The sequence below is a fragment of the Cinclus cinclus genome, chromosome 22, assembly GCF_963662255.1.
Source record: "Cinclus cinclus chromosome 22, bCinCin1.1, whole genome shotgun sequence".
Classification (NCBI taxonomy): domain Eukaryota; kingdom Metazoa; phylum Chordata; class Aves; order Passeriformes; family Cinclidae; genus Cinclus; species Cinclus cinclus.
The window spans coordinates 10,185,337-10,200,019 of record NC_085067.1 but is presented as its reverse complement, the minus strand read 5'-3'; the positions used below and the strand labels follow the sequence as shown (position 1 = coordinate 10,200,019).

The following is a 14,683-nucleotide window of genomic DNA, read 5'->3' as shown; positions in this document are numbered from 1 at the left end:
GGAGGAGCTGGGGACAAGGGATGGAGGGACAGGACACAGGGAATGGCTTCCCACTGCCACAGGGCAGGGTTAGATGGGATATTGGGAAGAAATTGTTCCCTGTGAGGGTGGGCAGGCCCTGGCACAGGGTGTCCAGAGCAGCTGTGGCTGCCCCTGGATCCCTGGCAGTGCCCAAGGCCAGGTTGGATGGGGCTTGGAGCAGCCTGGGACAGTGAAGAGTGTCCATGCCCAGGGCACGGGGTGGAATGAGATGCACTTTCACATCCCCCCAGCCCAAATCATTCTAGGATTTTGTGATCTGCAGAGCTCCTGGGAGCTCAGCAGAGCTGGATTTTGGAGAGGCAGGAGTCCTCCAGTCCATTTGAGGGGCTCTGTCTCTGGGCTGAACTGTAAGGCTTTGGAAAGCTGTAGAATCTGGGAGGTGTTGGGATCTGAGATTTCCTCGGGCTGTGTTTTGGATCTTTCCTCCCTGGTGAGGTTTCTGCATAAAGCACCTTCTTATTGACTGTGTGGAAGAGATTCTGGCTGCAGGGGCTTTTTTCCGATCCACATCCCTGTGACAAGTCCTTTCCAAGTGTGGAGATTACTTTGATATCTTTATTCAGCACTGGCTCGCTCAGGAGCTGTTGCATAGCCTGGCCAAGGGGACAGGCTCAGCCTGGGGAGCTGCTAAGGGGCAGCTCCGGGCTCAGGCTGCACTCGTCACCCGTTCTTGGATTGGTTCGTGCCACCATCAGAGTGGCTCTGCCAGCTCAGAAGCTCTGAGAATGTGTCATGAAGGGAATTTGCAAGTGGAGCCTTTCCTTGAAGAGAGGAAGAAAATCCTGATGAAAGGAACTGCCTTTGAAGTGGTTCCTGTTCCTCATCCAGTGCTGGCAAAAGGGTGTGAAATAGTGGGAAACAAAGGGCAGGTTCTGCTTTAGAGTTTGCACCATCATTTCCTCCCCCCAGGAGTGCTTTTTCCATCCAGCTGTGCTTTATTTCTGTTGAGAATGTTGAGATTCATTAGCTTCAAAAATAGGGATTTTTGTGGAGGAGTCTGTGGATGAAAAGGCAATAAAATAATTTTATCTGTACTTAAGAAATGCATATAAGTGTTCAGGATACCTGAGCCTAAGCCAGCAGCTGAAACAAAAATCTGGATGTATTTCTATTTACTACCAAATAGGGGGACATTGTTACTCTGCCTGAACAAAATGGTGAGTTCAAGTGACAAGATCCAAGGTGAGGACCTTGGAGATGCTTCCCTGCTCTCCTTGGAGAAGGGCCAGAGAAGGGAGATGCTTCTCCTGCCCCTCTTGGAGAAATGAGCTGCTCCCCTGCCCCAGTTAAGCCTGTGTCCCTCTAGCATCCTGCTCTTTGCAGGTGATGTGTTCCCCTTTCCTTCTTCCTTCTGGGATTAGACCTGGGCTGTTTCATGAGCAGTAATTACTTTTGATCTAGGAAAAGATGAATGTTGAGGAGGAGGGAATTAAAAAGAAATGATAAAAAAGTAGCAGCTCCAATCTCTCCTGGTTATTGGAGTGGGAAGGGAGCATTTTGTCAAAGTGAGTCCTCTGTTGCGGTGTCCTGGGCTTAGGCTGGAGCTGAGGCTGGGCCAGCAGCAAAGCCTGCACAGGCAGCAGGGATCCATTGGTACACGTGACAGGCCTAGGAGGATGTGAGGATGGCTTCCAGGGATAATGTCCCTGCCTTGGGAACAGGCTTTGGAGTCAGTGCTGCCCTGTGCTCCGGGCTGGGCACCAAGCAGTGTCCCATGGGAGCTGTCCCGTGGGAGCTGTCCCATTGCTCTCCAGAGTGGACCAGGGAGCTTCCCAGTGCCTGGTGTGTTCCAGCAGGAACTGCTGCAGGGGGACAGGGGTGCAGCAGCCTGGGGACTCCTCTGGGGGTTCAGCTGAGCCTTTACAGGGAAGGAGCCATGTCAGGGTGATCCCAGTCTTGGCTTTGAGCTTTGGCCATGGGCCACTGAGACACCCTGAGACAGAAGGTTTGGTCTTTTTCATGGAATCACAGGATGTCCTGAGCTGGAAGGACCCACAGGGATCATCCAGTGCAGCCCCTGGCCCTGCACAGACACCCCAACAATCCTTCCCTGGGCATCCCTGGCAGCTCCTGGAGCTCTGGCAGCCTCAGGGCCATGCCCATTCCCTGGTGTGCTGACATCAGGATCTCAGGTCCACCCAATGGAAGGATTCTTTATCCTCAGGATCTTTCCCTAACCTTGGTCAGTCTGTGTTTCCCTGGTGTCCTGTCCTGACACTGAAGAGCTGCAGTCCTTCCTGGGGTAGCCTGGAAGGATTTTAGCAGGAATTGGCCAATGGGAAAAGACTGGGGTTCTGCTGGCTTGTTCTGCTCTCCTCTGCCCTCAGAAGTTTCAGTAACAGGAGGCTGAGCTGGACCCACCCCCCCTCACCTGCATTTTTGGGACCCCTGGATCTGCCCCTAGCTGCCAGGCTGGTCTGTGCGCAGAGATAAACCCACACCTTTCACTGCCACCCATCTGAAGGGCTGTTCTTACACTTACTCCTCTTTTTTTGTGTTCTTCTCATGACTGGAGTGGAGTACCAGCTGCTTTTCCTGGAAACACAGAGTGTGGAGCATCCCAGGCTGCTTTTATATCCTGATGCTTTAGATCATTAAATTCTTGTGGCTTAAGCTCTTTATTTCTTGTTTTGCTGTGTTTATGTGAGGATCTCCTGGGGCCCTATTGTACAACAAATACAAATAATCCATGAATAAAGCAGGCTGGCTTTTTGTACTGCTGGCAGTCTGCAAGGATTGCTCCCAGATAATGTTTTGGGATATTACTCATTTTGATCTGTGCCTTCTACCAGTGTTTCTCTGCTCAACAACATTGCAGAGATGTTGCCCTCTGGAAAGAGGCTTCTCCAGATTAATTCCTGATTTTTCTACCTGTTTGCTGTCTTTCTATGGCAGAGTTTCAGTCTCCTTCCCTGCTTTCCCTGCCCAGCCGTGGTGAGTTCCTGCAAGTTTTGGGATAGTTCAGGTGTTGGAGTGGTGCACACACAGAGGCTGTAGTTATTCCTTGTCGTTGTTGGCCCAGGGGGAGAAGCCCTTTAAATTCACTCATGGCATGTTTAGTTTTATGAAGTCCTTGACCTTAACCTCTAAATGAGCTGAGATGTGAATTGGAGAGTAGTAAAATGAGATTGAAATGGGAGAAAGCCCCACTTCTGTGTCTGGGAGGATGTGCTGCCCTTGTTGGGGCTGCTGTGAAACAGGACCAGTTATATTAAATATAAACTAGTATTTACTGGTCCCTTGAAGCTGCTGCACTTGTTCCCCACTGGGAGCTTCCCTTTGGGGAGCCAGTTCTCATTAATTGGTATCTGATCATTCCACAGGACTGACAGGGTGCGTGCACTGCAGATTTTCCTCCTTAGATCTTTTCCCTCTGCTTTCTTCTTCTCCTGTTATGTGCAAACACCATGTTTATTTTTCTGTATTAGCTCCTCTACTGTTCTGCTCTCTTCAGTAATTAACAGTTGATTTTCTACTTATCTCTTGACCTTTCTTTTGCCAATCCATTGAAATCACAAGAATTTCTTGTTCTTTAAATAGCTGCTGAAATGCCATGGGTAGAGGTCAGCTGGTTTAGTTCTTGACATATTTGGAAGAAGATGCTCATGGTGTTCATTTGTTTCTCCTCTAGTTATTTCTCCTTCCTTTCTGGAAGGTTTCCATAGCAAATTGGTGTAGAAATTACTTTTCCCCTGTGAAAAACACAGGAATGAGTGGTAGGTGAGTGATACCTTGATTTTTATATGGAGGACAGAATTCACTGACTTGGCAGTCCGAGCTCTGAAGGGACTAAAATGTTGCTTCTCTGGGCACCCTTTGCCAGGGCTTCCCCACCCTCACAGGGAACAATTCCTTCCTCCTGATCCTGTCACTCCAGGCCCTTGTCCAAAGTCTCTCTTCATCTTTCCTGGAGCTCCTTCAGGTCCTGCAAGGTCACCCTGAGGTCACCCCAAAGCTTCTCCTCTCCAGCTGAACAATCCCAGCTCTCCCAGCCTTTCCTCCAGCAGAGCTGCTCCATCCTCTGATCATCCTGGTGCCTCCTCTGGACTCTCTGCAGCAGCTCCAGGTCCTGCCTGTGCTGGGCCCAGGGCTGGGAGAGCTCTACATGTGGGGTCTCACCTGAGTGGGGCAGAATCCCAATCCCTCCCCTGCTGCCCACACTGGGGATCAGCATTTACATTTTCCGGTTCACAGTGTGCAGGGACAGCAAAGGAGTTAATCCAAACTGCAGATCTGCTAGAAAATTGCTCTATAAATAAAAATAAATTCCAAAAATAAGTGAAATAAAACATCAGTAGAAGATGAAGGGGAGGGGAAGGATGGAAACAAGCGGATGTGAGGAGTGGATTTGTTCCATGGCCAAGTGCTTGTGTTGAGAGGACTTTTGTCACTGGTGACTCCTTTGGAGAGTAGCCCTTTGAGGGCAAATCAGAATAACTCCAAGCAGAGAAGTTCTGGGAGTGCTGTCTGCCACCTTCCCAGGAGGAAGTTGGGTCTGAGAATCTTCTCACAACTCCCTGACAGAGGGGACAGCCAGGTGAGGGTCAGGCTCTGCTCCAGGGAACAGGGACAGGGGGAGAGGGAACGGCCTCAGGCTGGGCCAGGGAGGCTCAGGGTGGACACTGGGGACCATTTTTCGTTGGAAGGTTGTCAAACACAAAAACAGGCTGTGCAGGGAGGTGATGGTGGAGGGGTTTAACAGCCCTGTGCATGTGGCACTTGGGGACTTGGCTCAGTGGTGGCCTTGGCAGTGCTGGGTCAAGGTTGGACTTGATGCCTTGAGGGCTTTTCAAACATAAATCATTCCATGTTTCTGTGAAAGTCCCCAGTGCCAGATGATCCAGCTGGAGGCACTAAAACACCTGTGACTGATGGGGAGGCTTTGTGCCTGGGGAAGCAAATCCAAGAGAGAGATATGTCCTGCTTATTTTGCCATGAAGTTAAACTCCTGTACAAACAAAGTGCCTGGGATATGAAGTCTGGCACGGGGAGGATTTGTGTGGCCCAGGGTGGCTCAGCCCAGGGGCTGTGGAGCAGATTTCCTGAAGGAACAGGTTTGGGTCTGGTTTCATTCAATCTCTTGAGTTCTTGGAATAAAATAATGATTTAATTTATTTCTCCTGTTTGAATCTGTGTGCAAGGCTAGAACATCTTCCCTGGGTCAGAATGGGATGTCAGTGGGATTTTTCCTTTGTTCCTGGGTCAGAATGGCATGTCAATGGGATTTTTCCTTTATTCCAGCAACAGCGCACTGTTTATAGGCTGACCCTGGTGAAAGCTTGGAATGTGGATGAACTCAAAGCTTATGCTGACCTGATATCCATTGGGAAACCAGACTTCATTGAGGTCAAGGTGAGCTGCATGGAGCTGTTTTAGTTTTTCCAGCAGTATTTTCCATTGTTTTGTCCCCATTCCTCCCTGCCTTTAGTCTAAACTTTCTTCTAAAGCGATACATAAGAAATTCCTCTCTTGCTTTTAATGTTAGTGAATAAGAATTAATTAACATTCAGGTAGAGTTTTCTAGTGTCCTATATGTGCCTTTGGAGTGGGTTTCCCTGTGCCACAAACCAAACTTTGTAGCAGCCAGCCTTGATTTCTGCCCAAGAGAATCATCACTCTCTGGCCTTCTTTTGTATTTCTGTGAAAACAAAGATAAATAGGTATTTCTTCTTTATATCAACTAACAGTTGAAACAAAATATTCCAGGTTAAGACTGTGGTTTGGGGTAGGATTCTTCCCATCCTGTTCTCAAATTTTTCCAGGGGAAAGGTGAAAGGTTCAGTGATATGGTTGTGTTTGGCTAGATTAGGGGGTGCCAGCAGGAGATGTAAGATACAGCAGGGTAGGAGGGGCTTTATCACAGGCTTAATCAATTTAGTAAATAGAGACTAAAAAAAGTTACAAAAATGTAAAAAAAGCACCTTCTCAAGTGCTCTGAGCATTTTCACCCAGCAGCTCCTGCAGAGCAGCTCAGGTCCCTTAGCTCTGTTTGTGCAACTCTGTTACTCCTGGACTCTCCCTTTTCTTTACTCTTTTCCTTCTCACTTATAATTTTTTATTCTCTCTTACAGTTTTTTAAACTTTCTTTCACTTTTTTAAAACTTTTTTTTGATCTTTTTTTACTGCTGCTATGAAGAAAAAGCCTGGATTTTGCTGTGAAGGTTCGATACCTCCTCTTGGCATGGAAAAGTTTTCTCTCTAGGTGTGATGCTGAAGTTGAGCGCTTCATCTCAGCTCGGGTTTGGAGTTTGGTTTGGAGAAGACCCCTCGGTTTTCCACCTTCCTCAGTGTCTCCCTGGCTGTGCAGGATCCTCCCGGGGATGGAATAAAGGCTGTGGGGCTGGTGCTGCTGAGGGTGCTCTGCCCAGGGTGTTGATGTTAATTAGTTGATGTTTCAGCAGGGATTCCCCCAGGAGCTCTCCAGGGCAAACATCTGTCTCCTGCAAAACATGTGCTGCTCTTCCCTCTGCCTCACAGTGTCACAGTCCTGCTTTCCCAGAGCTCTGCCCTGGAAAAATCCCGCCTTGCTCTGCCAAGGAAATAGCAGAGTGGACACAGGTGTACTCCTGGTACTGTTCCAGCTGGAACAGGGATTTACCTGGGTCTCTGACCCCAGTTTGTATGAGCTAGGACAGAGGTTTTCATGGATCTCTGAACCCAGTTTGTGGAAGCTGGGACAGGGATATTTATGGATCTCTGAACCCTGTTCTGTGAGCTCTGAACACAGTTCCTCTCTGAGCTGGGGCTGAGAGGGGCTGGATGGCATGGCCAGAATCCAGTAGTGGCATGGTGGCACTGGAGATCCAGTCTCACACTGTGGTGGTCACACAGCATTTAGGATTTGGCAATTTTCCCCAAAAGATTTGATATTTTTGATTAAAAGTAATTTTTGGTGTTCCTTTGAGAACAAAGCATATTTGGGATGAGGATACTCTTATTCAGCATTCTTTTCCCCAGCCCCTCACACAGTGTGCCAGGGTGAAAAGCCAAAGACCAGGTGGTGCTCAAAGCCAACCCACAAAGAGTGATGAAGAGATTCTGCAAAGCTGTGCCTGAAAATGGGGCTGAGCCTGGGGATTTTCTGGTTGAAGACTTGGGATGAATGATGTCCCTTTCAGATGAAGGGAGCTAATCCAGTGTTTTTCCAGAGAGGCTCACAGGGTGGATGGAGAGAGATTTAGATTCTGCAGGGCTTAATCCTTATTCTCATTTCCATGAGTGCCTCACAGTGCTGTAACTCTGTGGGACCCCATTCTCCCACTTAAGCCAAGAGTAAAGGGAGACTCAGTCATTAAAAATGCATCAAATTGATTTATTGCCTTAATCTGTTCTAGTGCCAGCATGTCACTGTCTCACTTGTACAGAGCTGATGGTTGTATTTAAGGTCTGTAACATGCCAGAACTTATTTTCTTGCCACAGTGCCTTCTTTGGGTTCTGAAAGCCAGAGGTTTGTTTGATGTGCAGCATTTTTGTGTCCAGGGAACGGAATGGAGCTGGGAAGAGTCTGGAGCCCCAGGAGCAGCTGAGGGAGCTGGGGAAGGGGCTCAGCCTGGAGAAAAGGAGGCTCAGGGGGGCCCTTGTGGCTCTGCACAACTCCCTGACAGGAGGGGACAGCTGGGGGGGATTTGGGATCTGCTCCCAGTGAAGAGGGACAGGAGAGGGAGATCTCCTTTTCAGTGAAGAAATTTCTCCTGATGTCCATCCTGAGCCTCCCCCGGCCCAGCCTGAGGCCGTTCCCTCTCCTCCTGTCCCTGTTCCCTGGAGCAGAGCCCGACCCCCCCCCCGGCTGTCCCCTCCTGTCAGGGAGTTGTGCAGAGCCACAAGGGCCCCCCTGAGCCTCCTTTTCTCCAGGCTGATCAGTCACAGCTTGGACCTGGTGGTTCTGGAGGACTTTTCCACCAGGATAATTCCATGGTTGTGACCCTAGAGCAGAGGGGGTGATTCAGCAGTGGCCGTTCTCTCTCGATCTCCACATGGCTCATTTGGAGAGCTGGGGTGAAATGCTGGGACTTGTGTCTGAGTTCAGCTTTCCCAGGAGGAGTTGCTTCCACTTCCAGGCACTGCAGCACTGCTGAGCCCTCAGCCACAGGTGTGGGGTGTCTGGAGAGCTGCTGGGAAATGCTGGTGCTGTGCTGCACAACCATCTCCAGCCTTCCCTGCAGACTGAAGTGACACAAAGGACTGATGACCTTTGTTAAATCAGCTTGAAAGTGATGATTAAAAGCAGTCAGGGAGTTGAATCCTGGCTGAATCCACTGCAGCAGGCGCAGACGTGCGTGAGGCCTTGTGGCTGTAATTTGGGGAGTGCTGCTGCTCAGCTCAGGAGTGTTTTCATTGCAGACACTGCAATCAACGTGGCAGTGAGGCTTTTTATATTTGTCTGGGGTCATGGCTGCCCCAGATTTTAAACAGTGTCTTTGTCACTCAGCAGCTTGGCCCACACTTTGTTCTCTGTTAATTTGCACCAGCCTCAATTAAATTTATAATTTGTGGGCTCGGAGTGAATTGTTTAGTTCAGTAATTAAATTGGGAAGTGTGGAGTGTGAGTGGAGGAACAAAGCACTCTCAGCTGTAGCTTCCTTCAGAGCCCTGGGGATTGAAAGGATTGCTGGCTGTCTGCATCCCGGGGCAAGAACCAGATCCTGGGGGCAGGAATGTGCTGCCCTTGCTTCCCACAGCACCAGCAACCGTCCTGGTACAGGGCTCTGGCCAATCCAGTTGTGCTCACTCAGCTCCATTATAGCGGAAAATCAGCCCTGGGCCCAGCACAGGCAGGACCTGGAGCTGCTGCAGAGAGCCCAGAGGAGGCACCAGGATGATCAGAGGATGGAGCAGCTCTGCTGGAGGAAAGGCTGAGGGAGCTGGGATTGTTCAGCTGGAGAGGAGAAGCTTTGGGGTGACCTCAGTGTGGCCTTTAAGGACTTGAAGGGAGCCTGCAGGAAGCAGGGAGAGACTTTGGACAAGGGCCTGGAGTGACAGGACAAGGGGGAATGGAATCAAACTGACAGATGGTGGGTTTAGGGTGGATATTGGGAGGGAACTGTTCCCTGTGCGGGTGGCAGGCCCTGGCACAGGGTGCCCAGAGCAGCTGTGGCTGCCCCTGGACCCCTGGCAGTGCCCAAGGCCAGGTTGGACACTGGGGCTTGGAGCAGCCTGGGACAGTGGAAGGTGTCCCTGCCCATGGCAGGGGTGGCACTGGATGGGCTCTAAGGTCCCTTCCAACCCAAACTGTTCTATGATTCCATGATTTCTGTGAAATCCAGAGCGTGCCCAACACAGTTGCTCTGCATTCATCCTGGCAGAACCACGAAGAGCTGGGATGCTTTTCAAAGGCTTCTGCATTTCAAGGTACTTGGCCAGAGTTCTGTGGATTAGTCTGCTCAAAGCACCCTTATTAAGCAGGTAATTAAGAGGCAGCATCGTTGCTGTTCCTGCCGCAGGGAAGTTGGGGAAAGAGCTCTGGGTGAACAATGGGATCCTTTCCTTTTTAATTCTTGATGTCTTAATAACTGTCTTCATGTATTACTGCGAAGCAGAACGTGACTGCCCTCATCAACTCCACATGGGTTTTAAGTGCTATCAGCTGTTAATTAACTCCAGTTTGAAGAAGTTGGGGAAGTTGAAAGCTGTTTTCCTTCGGTGTGCTGGAAGCTGATTCCCATTGATTTGTGCTGGGAATTAATCAGCCAGCCAAGCACTCACTTATTCCATTTGCCTCTGTGCTTCCTTTACTTGTAAACAATATCTTTGTAGTTTACTGAGAGCATGAATCATTTTGGAGCTTCTAAAGAATTTCCCCCTCTATACTCATACATTTTTCATGCTGCTCAAATCATAATCTGGATAATGAGCGTGGGGAGAATATTGCTGTGTGTCTCCAGCTGAACTTTGGGGATCCAAACCCCTGATTTGCTTGGCTGGCTGCTCTGATATAACACTGACTAATAGAGAATGAAGATGTTTAAACTCTGGATTCAGACTTACAGAGCTGGGCTAAAAAACCCTGAATGTACATCCCTGGTGAGCACTCCTTGGCTTGTGCCCTGTCAATCTTCCTCCAGGCTGACTCTGAGTTATGGTGCCTGGGCAGATTAATGGGGGGAGTACCTCATAAATTTATGGGTGAGAAAGAAATTGATTCCAAAACTTGTACAGTTCCCAATTAGCAGCAGGCTGTTGCTCCTGCTGACCTGTGTGTGCACTGTGCTCTGGTTGAAAGTGTTGGCAAAGATGTTTCTGCACATTCCACGTCCAAGGAAATGCAGGTAAAGCAGGGATTGGGAGCATGATGGCAGCTGGGAGCAGGTGCTATGGCCATGCCACACATAAACCTGGATGCAAATTCCATTTAAAGGAGGTCCAAGTGTTCTTCCCGGGGGAAAAACCACAAGTAGGCTAGACACAACCATCCATAAAACTATTGTAAAGGCTGGTGCTTGATGGGATTTTGTGACTGGAATAAAAGAGCTCAGCCCTAGAGCAGAGAGGCTGGAACCAGGCAGAGAAGGGCAGAGGGGCTGGGTGGTGTCTGGAAAAGCCCTTTGTTGTGTTTACCCTTTGGGTACCAGGGTTGTGACCAGCCTTGGGATCTGGTGTGTGATCTCCTCTCTGATGGCAGATTAATTGCTGGGAAATTAGCAGTGAATTTTTTGATTGGGAGGAATTGACATGGATCATGATCCTGGCTGTGAAATATTTTCAAGCAGACGTTAAAGGACACCCTAAAGTGGAGCACTGCCTGCATTTTAAATGGGTGACACTGAGTGCTTACCACCTGCAGACCTACCTGTGGTTTGGGGAAAATTACAGGGCAAGGAGCATTCAGTATTCTACAGCATTCTGTTCTGTGATAGGGTTTTGTGTCATGCACTGGTGAAACCAGAATTCAGGAAATTTTATTGGGAAGGGGGAGGGACAGAAGGAAGGAAGGAAAATAAAGTGGGAGGAAGGAAAAAGAAAGAAAAATAACTGAAAGGAAAAAAGAAAAAAGAGAAAGAAGGGAATAAAAATGAAAACAAAGAGAGAAAATGAAGGAAAAAACTAAATGTAAATTTGAGCTCATGGCTGAGGCTAAATCAGTAATTCAGGAAGTTCAGGTGATCACATCTCCAAATTAGGAGGAGCTGGTCTGAGAATGATGAGGCTGGATAAGGAAGGCCTGGAGATGTCACTCAGTGCTCTGGGCTGGGTGACTCAGTGGAGACTGGTCATAGGCTGCACTTGATGATCCTGGAGAGCTTTTCCACCATCAGGGATTCTGGAAGCTGAAGGTGGGGGGTAGGATGTGGGAGGGCTGGAGGTGTTCCACTCCCTGAGCAGTCCCCCAGAGCAGCAGTGCTCATGTCCTGTGTGGGGACAGAGGGACACGTGTCCTGCTCCATCTGTTCTGGGCAGTGTAGGGGTTTGGGAAGGGAGCTGGAGCAGGAACCCTGGGTCTCTGCACACTAGGGGATCTGCAGGGCATGTGTCCTTGAACAATGTCACCTCTTGGAGTCAGTTTTGGGGGTGCCTCCAGAACACAACCCAAAAGCTGCTTCCCAAAGCTCCAGTGCTCCCACCAGGGAGGGACTGAGCTTTGTGTCAGTCCCTGCTGTGCCCTGGGATGCTCCCAGTGCCTATCACCTCTGTGTGAATGGGATGGGTACAGCCCACCCAGGGACCTGCTGGATTTGGGTGCAGATATTGGAGCACAGGGCAGAAATCACAGCCTGGGCTTGGAAGGAAGAGGCCCAGAGCTCATTGTCTCTGTGGCACATGGACAGGATCTTTGGGAATGTCCCACTGACATGGCATTGGTTGTCCATGAGACTCTTCCAGACTTATGACATTTCCCACCCCACTGACCTTCTCCAAGGTCCCTTGGTCACTCTGATGCATCCTCCCTTTGACTTCTGTTAAAGAAGTGTTCCAGGATCATGCCCAGCCTGTGTGTCACTTCTGGGGACACCTGGAATGGTGCTTTGTTGCGGGAAGATAGGTTGAAAGGATAGTACAGAAGGCAGTCTCTCCTGATGAATTACAACTGTAATGATTACTGAGGGGTGGAAACATGTGTGCCTGCTCAATGAGTTTGGGTGTTTTAAAAGAGTGGGTTAGCTGGCCATGAGTTGTAGTTCAAGTTGGAGCTTGAGAACCAGTCTGTTGCAGTTTGGGATGGAGGCTGCTGGCTGTGCTGTGAGGAGGCAGGGGCATGTGCTTGTCCAAGGGGCAGACAAGGTAAGAAGATGCTGTGTGAGGGACAGACAAGGTAAGGTGGCCAGGAAAGGGAGAGGTTAGGGTTTAGCCAGTCGTGCAGAGAGGAGTCAGTGCTGTGTGGAGCTGCCTGTAAGAAGAGGAGTCAGTGCTGTGTGGAGCTGCCTATGAGGGAAGGAGTCAGAGTTGCTTGAAAGACGTTCACTAAAAGGCATGAAAACCTTTCTAATAGAGGACTGGTGGTGATGCCAGTCCAGTCTGTCTCGACATAATTGCTGTAACATGTTGGGGATGTATTGCTCTGGGAGGGACCCATTTTTGATGTCATCTCCAAATCTGCGACCTTGCTGTAGGATCCAGAGTGAGGGGGGCAGAGCCGGCAGCTGCAGGGTTCTCTGTGGCTGGCACTGCCAGGGCTGGGGAGGGCTGAGCTGACTGTCCTGTTTCCCTGTGTCCCCAGGGTGTGACGTACTGCGGGGAGAGCTCTGCCAGCAGCCTGACCATGGCCAACGTGCCGTGGCACGGGGAGGTGGTGAGCTTCGTGCAGGAGCTGGCACGGCTGCTCCCGGAATACGGCATCGCCTGCGAGCACGAGCACTCCAACTGCCTGCTGATGGCCCACAGCAAGGTGAGCCCGCTGGGTTACGCTCTGGGGAGGGGCGGCACAACGCTGCCTTTGGTTCTGGCAGCCTTGTTCTGCAGAGTTACCTGGAATTGTTTAGGCTGGAAAAGCCCTCTGGGGTTTTTTTATGTCCAGCCCAACAGCGCCAAGGCTACCACTGCCCCATGTCCCCAAGTGCCACGTGCATACCTGTGTTAAACCCCTCCAGGGGTGGGAACTCCACCCCTGCCCATTAAAAAGCTTCCCAAGCCCCTCCAGTCACTGGCCAGGAGAATCCATGGTGTCCATCTGCCCCAGGATTCCAGCCCTTCACACCTCAGGATGCCACTTGGACCCAAGGGATGCTCTGTTATTTTTCTGTTGGTCCAGAGGCAGAGTCACCACATTTCTAGTCACCGAATTCTAGTCATCACATTTCTAGAACCACCGAATCATTGGTGTTGGAAAAGCCCAACCACTCCTCCAGCACTGCCAAGGCCACCAGTGCCCTGTGTCCCCAAGTGCCACATGCAGAGAGCTGTTAAACCCTTCCAGGGATGGGGACTCCACCACTGCCCTGGGCAGCTGTGCCAGGGTTGGACAACCTTTTCCAGAAAGGAATTTTCCCAGTGTCCACCCTGAGCCTCCCCTGCCCAGCCTGAGGCCATTCCCTCTCCTCCTGTCTCTGTTCCCTGGAGCAGATCCCAAATCCCCCCCGGCTGTCCCCTCCTGTCAGGGAGTTGTGCAGAGCCACAAGGTCCCCCCTGAGCCTCCTTTTCTCCAGGCTGAGCCCCTTCCCCAGCTCCCTCAGCTGCTCCTGGTGCTCCAGCCCCTTCCCAGCTCTGTTCCCTTCCCTGGACATGCTCCAGCCCTTCAATGTCTTTCTTGTCATGACAGCTTCTCTGGGTAGCCTCTGCCAGGACCTCTCACCCTCATGGTAAAAAATATTTTATAACCAGTGTAAATCGACCCTGCTGCTGTTTAAATCCATCAGCCCCTGCAACAGGTCCTGCTGGAAAGGTTTGTCGCCGTCTCCCCTTCAAGTACTGGAAAGGAAATGAAACAAAATACAATGGAAATGCCAAAAAGAAAAATATTATAGGATGCAGGAAATGGAAAATGAGTACATATTTGCTTTCTGAGCTGCAGAAAAAAATTAATAGAAGGACAGCAGAAAAAGATAACAATGTGCCAGCTGGGCACCTGATAAAACTGTATATTCCTGGAGTGCTTTGGGTTGGAAGGACCTTAAAGCCCATCCCATTCCATGGGCAGGGACACCTTCCACTGTCCCAGGCTGCTCCAAGCCTCAGTGTCCAACCTGGCCTTGGGCACTGCCAGGGATCCAGGGGCAGCCACAGCTGCTCTGGGCACCCTGTGCCAGGGCCTGCCCACCCTCACAGGGAGGAATTTCTCCTGGATATCCAGTCTAAACCTGCTTTGGAATCTGCAAAGGGAGCAGCTGGGAAGGAGCGGAGAAAACCAGGACACCTGGCACTGGTTGTGTTTGATCTCACCTTAAATTGGCTTTATTTACAGTCTCACTCCTGGCTGTTGCTACTGGCAACTGTTCCTGAGAAACCAAAATCTCCTTTTGCATTGTAAGGTTCAGGAAAGCAAACAAACAGATTGCAGAAACCTTCTTGAGGCAGAATTTGAGTAACACCATTAGCAAGGAGAATAAATTGGTACCTGCCCAGGAGGAATTCAACAGCTGCTTCTTCTTCCACAGCCATTAGCAGAGTGTGTCTGTGGGAAACAATCTGTCCTCGGTGCTAAAATAGCTAATAAAAAATAAATTTATTTGTATTAGGGTTTAATTTTTGAGTTTCAGGCTCTAGTGGAGA

The 14,683-nt window shown here is 50.0% G+C and overlaps 1 protein-coding gene across 1 annotated transcript in view; it reads left to right on the top strand.

Annotated features, from left to right (window-relative positions):
* LOC134052724 (S-adenosyl-L-methionine-dependent tRNA 4-demethylwyosine synthase TYW1-like) overlaps nucleotides 1-14,683 on the top strand; it is a 92,272-nt gene that overhangs the window by 65,959 nt on the left and 11,630 nt on the right. The window contains exons 14-15 of the mRNA XM_062507354.1: nucleotides 5,284-5,394; nucleotides 12,696-12,863. Of these exons, the coding sequence (XP_062363338.1) occupies nucleotides 5,284-5,394; nucleotides 12,696-12,863 (279 nt within the window). The remainder of the gene's footprint in view (nucleotides 1-5,283; nucleotides 5,395-12,695; nucleotides 12,864-14,683) is intronic.